This window comes from Hypanus sabinus, chromosome 6 (assembly GCF_030144855.1).
Source record: "Hypanus sabinus isolate sHypSab1 chromosome 6, sHypSab1.hap1, whole genome shotgun sequence".
Classification (NCBI taxonomy): Eukaryota; Metazoa; Chordata; class Chondrichthyes; order Myliobatiformes; family Dasyatidae; genus Hypanus; species Hypanus sabinus.
The window spans coordinates 161,674,095-161,686,513 of record NC_082711.1 but is presented as its reverse complement, the minus strand read 5'-3'; the positions used below and the strand labels follow the sequence as shown (position 1 = coordinate 161,686,513).

The following is a 12,419-nucleotide window of genomic DNA, read 5'->3' as shown; positions in this document are numbered from 1 at the left end:
GTTGAGATCAACAAACGGATGGAGTAATTGAGTTCAGGCGCTTCTCATTCAGAGGGTAGGGTTCTCTATCATGTTGGCTTGTTTTGCAACCTTCTCTGCTTTCTTGCTCAACATCAAGGCTCTTTGGTGGCAGCCTCTAGTTCCTGATTTCCCAGCCTGTCAGTTGACATGCAGAAGAAAAGAAATATTGAGGTAAGAGAATCTTAGAAAGAAACGGAATTATTTGGTGGTGTTGGAGGTAGGAGAGAAGGGAATAGGCAAGTGCAATATGTGAAGGGAATATTTCTGTCAATCCTTCATCAAAAGCAGAAAAATCAATACATTTGTTCTACAACGTAAAATATGAAGCTATCACATTTGGCTGCTCATATAATATAAAATCCCTTTTATACAATAAAAGTGCCGCAAAGCTCTGTAATTTCATTCCTGGGGCTTTGCACTGCAGAAGTTTAGATGGAAAGAAATTTAAACTGATTTTCAAGTGCTTTTAGACAGTGATAAATTTGTATAGGCTCAGAGATAAAAGGTGAAGGTGACTTCTGTCTTACAGGAAATGTATTAGCTTTGTTTACTGTGATTCTCCATAGTAGAATATGAGATAAATTATTACATTAAACAACAACATCACACAAAATGCTGGTAGAACAGCATTGTTCTACCAGCATTTTGTGTGTGTTGTTGCTTGAATTTCCAGCATCTGCAGATTTCCTCGTGTTTGCTCTTTAAATTATTACATTTCTTTTTTTTATTGTCACTTGCACTAAGGCACAGTGAAACACTTCATTTTGCATGCCACCCATACAGATTATTTCTTCACACCAGTACATTGAGGTAAATCAAGGGAAATTCAATAACAGAATGTGGAAGTGTTACAGATACAGAGAAAGTTCAGTGCAGCCAAAAAATAAGATTCAAGGCCATGATGAAGTAGATTATGAGGCCAAACGTCCATCTTATCATTCTAGTAGACCGTTTATTAAATGTCTTATAATGTCAAGATAGAAGCTGTCCTTGAGCCCAGAAGTGTGTGCTCACTCTGCTCATCAGTCAGAGAAGAGAGAATTCTGGTTTGGGATCTTTGATAATGTTGGCTGCTTTGCAGGGGCAGCAAGAAGTGTAGATGGAGTGCATTGCGAGGAGGCAGATTTTCATGATGTAAAGAAAAAATTATAGAAACTAGAAAGGGCCAAAGGAGACATGCTAGATTTTTTTTAGCCTCCTGAGGAAGCAGAGGTTCCGGTTCACTTTCAAGTCCAAGGCATCTATGTAGTTGGACCTGGACAGGCTATTAACAAAGTTCACTCTGAGGAACATGAAACTCTCAACCATTCCAACATCGGTGATGTTGATATAAGTAGGGCCAAAGTGCACCACCCCCTACCTGAAGTCAATGATTGGTTCTTTTGTTTTGCTGATACCGGGGGAAGGGTTGCTATCATGACATCATGCCACCAGGACTCTGACTCATCATTGTTTGAGATTGGGTCCACTATGGTAATGTCATCCGCAACCTTGTAGATGAAGTTAGAGCAGAATCTGGTAAACCAGCTGTAAATGTATAATGGCTAAAGTAGGGGTCAAAGGGGTCAGCTTGTGGGGCGCCAGCAGAGAGGATAATCATTTGGGGAGTGGTTTCGGTCTGTAATTACTGAACACGAACTATTAGTCAGGAACTGTTGGTCTGGGTAATGGGGTGAAGATATGCTCTACCAAAGGAGATGTAAGGCGTCCCTTCACTGAGCTAGCCTGCAGGTCACCCTTGGGCAAGGTGTGGCACCTGCTTAACACCCGCCCCACCTTGATCAGGGTCACGTGAAGCCATGGGAACAGGTGGTGGATAGTTAAATGAGCAACTGGTGCATATCACAATCCCTGGTTATGCGACCACTGACGCCAGGCAGAAAATACCTGAGGGGTATTGATAATGGCTGGGGTCACCCGACTTGTAAAGACACTGCCCAGAAGAAGGCAACGGCAAACCACTTCAGTAGAACAACTTGCCAAGAACAATCATGGTCATGGAAATACCGTGATCGCCCATGTCATACAACATGGCACAAAATGACGATGATGGTCAAGAAGTCAAGAACTCATTTGCAAAAGCAAGCTGCTGAATCTCATGTTCAGGATTTGGGGATGAATTTGCTTGAAATGGTGGTATTGAAGGCAGAGCTGTCGTCAATGAATAGCAGTCTTTAATATCCAGCTGATCTAGAGATGGATGCAGAACCAAATCTAACCAGTGACAGTATAGTTAATTAAATGCAGCCACCAGGAGAGAGTGAACCACTGCTTATATATGCTGATGTGCATCTGCTCTGCATGCCCCATGCACTTTGCAATTTAAAATATGGTTGTCCTTCTTTGGAAGAAACTGCACAATCAAAAAGATGGAACAGTGAGGGGAAAGGGAAAATATCTAAAAGTAGTAAATGCAAAAGTTCAGAAAGAAATTCTGGAAAACTGCCACTCCTTATATTTGGGAATACAGATCCATAGTTCCTTGAAAGTGGCTAGAATTGGTCACAAAGGGAGCTTTAGACACATTTGTCTTCATTAATCAGAATATTGAGTACAGAAACACACACAGGACTACCAAAGGGTTTCAGCCAGAAACGTCGACTGTACTTTTTAACCATAGATGCTGCCTGGCCTGCTGAGTTCCTTCATCACTTTGTGTGTGTTGCTCAGAGCGACAGCATCTGCAGATTGTGATATTGAGTCCAGGAGTTGGGATGTTATGTTGAAGTTGGTAAGATCACATTTGGAGTCTTGTGTGCAGTTCTGGTCACCTACCTACAGGAAAGCTATCAATAAGATTAGAAGAGTGCAAATAAAACTCACAAGTATGTTGCTGGAACTTAATGACATGAGTTCTAGGGCAGGGTTGAAAAGGTTAGGATTTTATTCCTTGGACTATAGGGGAAAGAGGGATGCTTTGATAGAATTCTACAGAATTATGAAGGGTAGAAATAGAGTTAATGCAAGTAGATTTTTTCCACTGAGGTTGGACGAGAGGTCATAGATTTAGGGTGAAAAGGTGAGATGCTTAAGGTGAGCCTGAGGGGGAATTTCTTCAATCAGAGGGGGGTGAGAATTGCCAGTGAAAATGGTGGTTTGGGAGTTCAATTGCAACACTTAAGAGAAGTTTGGGTAAGTACATGGATGGGAGGGGTGCAGGCCATTGCGACCAGACAGAAATATAGTTCAGCATGGACTAGATGGGCTGAAGAGCTTTCTCCTGTGCAGTAGTCTTTATGACTCTGACTCCACGACTCCTAAATTAGTGTTTAACTTGTGTTGATGAATTGATTGACTACTTTAAGCCTGTCCTGATACTTTTATTCATGAAAAACAATTGGTAAGAAATAATCCAAAAGAGGTAGAACCAAAATCTTGCATTGTCAGGCCATAAATAGGAAAAGCCACAGACTGCATCATGAGGGCCAGCTACTACCCCTAATCGCCCTCCACCCTCTTGTTAAATAGAATTTGGCTTTTACGACACCACAATAGAAAGCATTGTCAAGAGGCATTCCAGAAACATTCCGAAAATAGTGTTGAAACAGAAGTTTATATTCTTTGAAATATTTTTAATAGTCTCTTGCATATTTGCATTAGTGAGGTTAGGTTACTGGAACAGCACCCTGAGGCCTGTACAACTAATCTGTACATGAGTTCAGATCCTACTATTACAGCTGAGGTTTTAAGTTCAAAAAATACACCTGAAATAAATATTTAATGTGGTGTAGTATCAGCTGTGACCATGTAACTATCTGTTACCTTAAAAGTCCATCTCTCGGAAAGGAAATGTGTCATTCTTGCTTGGTCTATATGTAACACTGAACCCATAGTTTTTTCATACCTGTTATTGCCTTCTGAAATGGTCTCTCAGATTGTTCAATTCAGGGGCAATCATGAATGGGGAATAAACTTTGGGTTTGTCAGCAATCTCCTTATTCCACAAATGAATGAATTAAAGTAATCTACATGCTTTCAGTGAATTAGCAAACATTAATGTCTAATATTAATTGAATTCTATGTTATTTGAAAAAAATCTATTTCTGCATAATAATACATATAAAATTCTGGAGGAACTCAGCAAGTTGACAGCATCTCTGGAGAAGAATAAGCATTCAACATTTTGGGCCAAGATCCTTCATCAGGACTAAAGACCTATTGCCTGCACCAGGTGGAATGTTGGGGGAATGGTTAAGGCAGAAGTCCGACTCCTTACCTACAAAGAATCTGTGCAAAGGGTTGAAACACACTTTTTTGCTATCAGTTGTCAATAGCAAGTTGCAGACTGTGCAGCCCTTGCTTGTGTTTATAATCTATTTCTGCAAAGATTATGAGGAAGCAAGGTTTTTAACATGGTACAGTCAGCTGTTAAAAATTATTTTTGCCTACAGCTAATTTTGTTGTTAACACTGTAGGCTAAAATAAATTTTTACTATCAGACCAGAAATAAATAAAAAAAAGAACATTCACTGACAAATAGGCACACCGTGCCTTTTACAAAATGACTGACATGTATTAAACTGTGTTGAAATCTATGAGATCAACAAGGAGATTAATTTGCATAGCACTTCTGCACATTCATATCACCTACTGAATGACTCATGAATCAACATTTGCTGGTGGTGTTGAGGGAAACTTGTTCCTTTTATCATTTGATATCATAAGGTCTTTCATATTTAATAATCTTTGGCAGCCAAGTTGACTTGACATGACTTTTACAGAATGATATCTCCCTTGTGCAATATTCCTGGGATAAAATGATGGAATCACATTTCGAAGAGCTGCTTCAATCTTTGATCCTGTGAATAAGTAAAGTTGACAGAAGGTGGCATTTACTTGAATGTGTTTACCTGAATGGAACCATTATCAATGTGGTCTCAATGTGGCCAACCGACCCATTGAAGTTACACTCAGTGGCCACTTTGTTAGGTATGCATGTACACCTGCTCATTTACGTAAATATCTAATTAGCCAATTACATGACAGAAACTCAATGCATTAAGACATGCAGACTTGGGAAAAGGATCAGTTGTTGTTTAGATCAAACATCAGAATGGGGAAGAAATGTAATTTAAGTGATACTGACTGTGGAATAATTTTTGGTGCTAGATGGAGTAGTTTGAGTATCTCAGAAACTGTTGACCTCCTAGGATTTTCACACATTACAGTCTCTAGAAATTATAGAGAATAGTGTGAAAAACAAACAAAACAAAAACATTGAATGAACTGTGATGAAGTGCTTTGAGGATTAGTCATGGCTGGAACAAACTCCTACCACTTTATTGGGCACATCTGCTCATAATGCCAAATCAGCCAATCATGAAGCAGCATTTCAATGCATAAAAGTATTCAGGCATGGTCAAGAGGTTCAGTTATTGTTCAGACCAAACATCAGAAGGGGAAAGAAATGTGATCTAAGTGACTTTGAGTGCAGAATGATTGTTAGTGCCAGAAAAGAACGGCTTGAGTATCTCAGAAACTACTGATCTCCTGGGATTTTCACACATGACAGTCTCTAGAATTTACAGAGAATAGTGCGAAAAACAAACAAAACAATAACATCCAATGAGCAGTGGTTCTTTGTGCGAAAATGCTCTGCTAATGAGAGAGGTCGGAGGAGAATGGGCAGACGGGTTCAAGCTGACAGAAAGGCGACAGTAACTCAGATAACCGCAAATTACAACAGTGAATGCACAACACGTCAAGCTTTGAAGTGCATGGATTACAGCAGCAGATGATGACATACGCTCTGTATGTATATACAGGAGGTACCTAATAAAGTGGCCATTGATTGTATATTACTACTAGCACCACAATTTGTTCACTTAACCCACGAACTTGCATTTTTCTCCAAGATGTTCAATGTAACCCAAAGTATAAGTTATTTATTTTCTGGTGAAATTACAGAATTGGTATGAAGTCACAATAAAAGAACCTAAAATCCTTCTAATTAGACCCAGCATGGAAATGGAACCTGCAAATGTATTGATTGTATCAGAGTATGAATTGTTATTTTTAATCATTAAACTGGAATGACCCTATATTTCCCAACTGTTTAAAGAGTTACTTAATATGGTTGTGCAAATATATACCAGATGTGACTACCTGAATCAGCATGCCTGCATATGTGATGCCGTTATCGCTGAACTAACCTGGTTTGCATTGTTAGGGAATTCACAATAACTTGCGTAGGCTTTGCAGGGACAATATACTACAAAAATGGAATAAGGAGGCTTCTCACATTTCCCACGGCCAGCAATTTTTTTTTTACCAGATTTCATATCATTCTTTAGAATAGATTCATTTACTCATGTGCAAACAGTTATGATAAGCAGCCATTTGCTTTAATATTTCTTCCAGCTTGTAAAACAAATGGAAAAGGAACCAGTGTCAGTAAGCTAGAAGTTGGCGGTAAACTAGGAATTAAGAACTTGCATTGAGTATGAGGAATTCCTTTGAACTATGATTGGTATTTTCTCACCTTTGTCTTTCAGTATATGTACTCTTATGTCAAGGGGTTCTCTGATGCGCCCTTCGCAGATTTCCTCGAATATCTATCCCGCAGCTCAGTCTTCTTCTATCTCAGAGGACAAAGGGTTTGGTGGAGACATCATTTCGTAGCGCTGTTCCTGGAATGTGATATTGGAAAGGTCAGTAGTTAACAAAAATCTAGCCGGTGGGTATAACATATTAACGTTAACAGGAAGATAAGTAATTTCCACTAGTTCATGTGTTTGATGAGGCACAATGTAGTATTTCTACATTTATCAAAACAGTCAAGTGTGTTGCTGATAAATAAAATGATCTGGGAAGTCCGTTTTGAATCATCTTGACCAGAACTCAAATTATTCCCAAAAGCAAAACACTGTGTAGTCAGATTGTTTTCCTAAACTGGAAGTGAACGGGAAAGAAAACAGCAGGAGGATAATCTCCAGCAGGAAACTCTTTTATGAATTGACCAGTAAACAATCGCCACTTTTCCAGCTCCCCTTCGAAAAAGGTCATTGAACTCAAAGTAAAGCTCCCTGAGAGAGTGAGACATCAAAAACCAAGCTTCTCATTCCTCTCCCTATAATCACTCCTCGTCCCTCAATCCTTTCAAATTACAAATTTCAATCTTGTGTTTAAAACCTTTTATACTCTCATCCCTCCCTATTACTAAACGCTTTAATCCAACGTAATGCTCTGTGAACTATTCATTCCTCTCTGTAAACATTCTAGCCCTTTTCCAATAATGCCCTGCTTTGACTTATCTTCTGCCCCTGTGTTCATCTCCTGGGCCCCGTGTTTTGGAATTTCTTTATTCAGATTTATTTATCACATGTTCATTAAAGCATGCAGTGAATTGTGTCATCTGTATTAACAACCAACACAGCCGAGGATGTGCTGGGGCAACTCCTAATTGTTGTCACACATTCCAGTGGTGATATATCATGCCCAAGGTGCTCGGCAAAACAACATGGAACACGACAAAACAGAATGTACCCAGCAACAAAGCAACAGAGGAATAAGCCTCATTCCTTGCTCCCTCCCACTGACCCACTCACACACATATACGGTCCTCTGACCCCAGGTCAGGCCTTCCATGGCCTCCGGCCTCCAGCAGAGTCATGAATTTGTAGACACTGGGCCTCCAACTTATGCGGTAGACCCACAAAGATTCACAGACGCAGGGCTTGGAATACATGTTTAAGCATTGTTGGACACTTGTTTATTCACGTTGATGGCGGGGAAGAAAGAGTTCAGTGTGGTTGTGGAATCTACAGCAATCTATGATTATCCCCACTTCCTATATTAGACTTTTCTGTTCCTCCTTCAGGATTATGAGCTATATTAATAACATTAAGGCATTAACCATTTCTACTGGTAGGAGGTTTAGAAAGAAAAGGACACATATTTAAGATAGTTGTCAAAAATTGTGGAGAAATTTTTCTAATGTGGTGATTTCTAGTAAATGAGCCAAGAGGGCCCAAGTTGGTGGGGTGGGGGGGGGGGGGGTTGGTTGAAAAGGATTTTATGGTGTGAGGTCCTCTGTTACTTGTGGACAACCATGGATGGTGCGTGCCATGATATGCAAGCCAGGGCCGGACGATATAGAGAGAAAACTGCTGCCCATGTTGCAGGCTCACTCTCTCCATGCAGCTGATAAATCCAAAGGAACAGCAGAAACTGGTACAATTTGGCACCAGCAGTATCACAGGAGTTGCCAATCAATGCTGAACTCAACGTAGGACTGCCTTAGGGACTTCAGCTCCATACTTTTCCTCAGGGTTTACACCAGTGGTCTTCCTCATGAGTGGGTATAGCTGCAAGGCTGCAGAGGGTTGAGATCAAAGTTTTCCTTCTCCTAGATGAGCTGACAACCATGGGCTGATGAGCCCTATCTGTCTGAAACAACTTGTTTTAAGACACCAGTAACCCACCTTTGCCTCTTCTCCTGCCTGTAGAAACGTTTCCGACGGGCTCAGTAGCTAAGCCACACAAGAAGGCCAGGAGATGGACTTGGTTGTCAGAGGCTATTTGAGATGCACACCATTGGGAGCATTTAATAGGTAGTGGGAAATTATCTCTGTGGCTGTAACAACCTTACGGAACCTAAAATTAAGGAACATAATTTTATGGTAACTTTGATTACATCCTTTAGGATAAACTTGCAAGGCTGAGGATTGGTAGGACCAATTAAGTAGCTCTGTCAAAGAGGCAGCACATGGTGTCTGATGTACGAACGGATGAAAAATTAGCTTGATAGATACACCCTGCATTCTGACACTGGTAATAGCAGGAGAATTTCAAGAATTGAACAGAGCATGCCTCTTACCAGATCACCGTACCTTGAGTATATTTAGTGATTTTAGCTGTGATAGATCACCAAGCTGGATCACAATGATCGATTAGTTTTGGATTAAAACATAAATGCCAAGTCTGGCAATATTAAATAGATAAGTTGGTTCATAGTTGAAATCCTAGAATATAAAATATTTTGCAGTAAAAAATGGAAATAAATCTTTTCTTAATGTAGTCTGGACTTCTGAATAGGAAGAGGATTCTCTCTTTATTTGAAGAATTTTATGATCAACACTTAAGCAGGGATAAACATGAATTTCAGAACCCAAGAGAATGTGAGTACAAACAGAGAGAGAAATAATTTATTATGAATGATAGATTACTGAAGGGCTTGGGGGTTCTGATTATTCATTCATAACTGTTTTTAGAAATAGTGCATATGTTTTAACACTGACCTAAGGAATCGTAGCAACACACACAAAATGCTGGAGGAACTCAGCGGACTAGGCAGCACCTATGGAAAAAAGTACAATCAACGTTTCAGGCTGAGACCCTTCGGCAGGACTCTAAGCAATCATATTTTATCTAAATGTCAGATCTATTATAGTAAATACGTGACTGATACCTGGTGGTGAAGCAGCAATATTGCAATTTGCTGTAAATAAAAAATATAAGAGATTCTCCTGATGCAGGAAGTCTTGAGCAACACACACAGAACGTAGGAGGAACTCAGCAAGTCAGACAGCGTCATTGAAGAGAGCAAGGTAGGCAGTCCTGATGAAGGGTCTCAGCCCAAAATGTTGACTGCTTATTCCCTTCCATTGATGCTGTCTGACTTGCTGAGTTTCTCCAGCATTTTGAGTAGTTTGCTATAAATAAAGGCTGATTACAGAATCTAGCAGGGATGATCGTGGAGCAGCATTGGCTGGGAGTAGTTCAGAAGACACAGGGTCAGTTTATCCTACAGGTTCCAAAGCATTCTCAAGGGAGGATGAGGCAACCATGGCTGACAAGGGAAGTCAAAGACAGAATAAAAGAAAAAAAAGACGGCATACGATAGAGCAAAAAGTAGTGGGAAGTAGAGGATTGGGAAGCTTTTAAAAACAAGCTGAAGAAATAAGCTATAAGGAGAGAAAAGATGAAATTTGTAGGCAAGCTAGCCAATAATTTTAAGAGGCTATCAAAAGAGTTTTTTCAGATATTCTCCATAGGAGTAAAGGAGAGGTAAGAGTGGATATCGGATCACTGGAAAGTGACACGGGAGAGGTAGTAACGGCGACAAAGATCTGGCAGATGAGCTCAGTAAGTATTTTGTGTCAGTCTTCACTGTGGAAGACACCAGCAGTGTGCCGGAAATTCATGAGTGTCAGGAGGAAAAAGTGAGCGCAGTCGCGATTGATAAGGCAAAGTGCTTGGGAAGCTGAAAGATTTGAAGGTAGATATCACCTGGACCAGATACACTGCACTCCGGGGTTCTGAAAGAGGTAGCTGAAGAGATTGTAGAGGCATTAGCAGTGATCTTTCAAGAATAACTAGATTCTGGATTAGTTCCAGAGGACTAGAAAATAGAAGGTATTACCCCATTCTTTAGGAGGGGAAGGAGGCAAAAGACAGGAAATTATAAGACAGTTAGCCTGACCAATGGTTTGCAAGATGTTAGAGTCCTTTTTGTACTTGCATTCAAACTCTCTGTTTTTCTTGTACATGGCTATGTAAACTGTCTGTATACTTGTATTCGTTAATCTCTCACTATTCGAATAATCTTTTGTTTTTTCCTTGTTTCTACTAATACCCCACACTTCCCAACATTATACTCAATCTATCTTCTTTTTGCTTCTCCAGAAACCTGTCCATACCCCTTTGGAGACTTAACATATCATTTTCACAACAAACAATCACTCCTTGAATCATTAGAAAACTTGGATATCATGCCCATGGTCTCTTCATTTAAGTTATTGATATTAATTGTGAGTGGAAAATGATTCAATCCTTAGAATTATATTTACTTTAACCAAAGCAGTAGCTACGTAAATATGAAAAATGCTTAAATAAACTGACAAGAATAGCAGAAATATGAAAAAACCCACAAAAAAGGGTATATGCAGCTCAGTTCATCACAGGAAAAGCCCTCCCTACCATTGAGCACATCTGCAAAAGAGCTCTGCCTCAAGAAAGCAGCATCTGTCTACAAGGATACCCACCGTCCAGGCCATGCTCTCTTCCTACTGTTATCATCAGAAAGGAGGCACAGGAGCCTTAGGTCCCATATCACAAGGTCCAGGAACAATAATTACTCCTGAAACAGCTTTGATAACTTCACTCACCTTAACACTTAGCAGATCACGAAACACAACCTATGGACTCACTTCCAAGGATTCTACAACTCATGTTCTCAGCCTTATTTATTTATTATCCTTTCTTTACTGTATTTGCACTGTGTCTTCTTTTGCTCATTGGCTGCTTGTTTATTTGTGTGTAGTTTTTCACTGATTCTATTGTACTTTTCGGTTCTACAATGCATGCCTGCACGAAATGAATCTCAGGGTCTTATTTGGTGACATGCTGTTTACATACAGTATTTTGAAAATAAATTTACTTTGAACTTTGAAAATTCGCTTTTTTTTCATGAGTTTGTCATTTTTCTAGGGCCTGTCATTGAGCTTAATGAACTGGATCCAGAAGCCTTTATGCTTGACTTTGGAAATGACTATATTAGTCCTCAAGTACCGACATATTCACAAACTGAAAAGAAGGGTTCAACTGGCCAGATGAAAGTGGATGAAACTGACCAGCTGCTGTTACAAAGAGGCTTAGATAATGGAAACACTGGAAAAGACCATGTAGAAGAAACTAAAGATGCTGCACAAGCAATGTTGACACCACAGAGTTTATCAGCAAGTGCTGGTGAGCCATGTAAAAGAAATATGTACATGTGTGTAGATGACAATGTGTAGCAAAGGGGAGTGGAAGCTTAAAGTAGCAGAGGGTCAAAGCAAAATAGATTGCAAAGTTTCATAAAATCATTGGTAGACAATGAGAATGTATCTCTGATGTGACAAATTTGAATAGCATTTTGTTCTCAATATAAACCTGAAGTAAATTTAGTACAAGCAGCACACATCATTTTCCAGCTTCTGCAGATGTTCTCTTGTTGGTAAATTTAGTACTTCGTGCTTAATTAGATAGAAAACCTTGCCTTTATTTTAAGGCTTTCAGAAGTCCATTACAGCTAACAAAGTACTTCAAAACTGCTTGGTTGTCCATTGTATCCAACGATGACAGGTGTGTTGTTGTGTGTGTGCAATATAAAGAACTTCACTTCCCAGTGGACAATGTGGGAGGTTCACCCATAACAGGAAGTGACATTGATAATTATCCTCTTGGCAGGCTGGAGTGTCCAGAGTAAAATATGGTTGAGTCAAAGCCATTCTGTAAATCTGTAAATAAAATAGTTCTAGCATCTTTATACCCACACAAGTTTGTCTTTGTAAAGAACAAACGTAATAACAGGGACCTGCGCTGGCAAGTTTTTACACTGGGGCAATTCCACTCTTTCAACCTTGGAAGTCCGATTCCAATAATACGAGTAGTCATCAGAACTGGGGTCTTCCTTG

At 39.8% G+C, this 12,419-nt stretch overlaps 1 protein-coding gene across 1 annotated transcript in view; it reads left to right on the top strand.

Annotated features, from left to right (window-relative positions):
* Positions 1–12,419, top strand: part of LOC132395208 (EF-hand calcium-binding domain-containing protein 5-like) — a 127,239-nt gene that overhangs the window by 54,483 nt on the left and 60,337 nt on the right. The window contains exons 4-6 of the mRNA XM_059971497.1: positions 6,516–6,671; positions 9,041–9,140; positions 11,452–11,709. Of these exons, the coding sequence (XP_059827480.1) occupies positions 6,516–6,671; positions 9,041–9,140; positions 11,452–11,709 (514 nt within the window). The remainder of the gene's footprint in view (positions 1–6,515; positions 6,672–9,040; positions 9,141–11,451; positions 11,710–12,419) is intronic.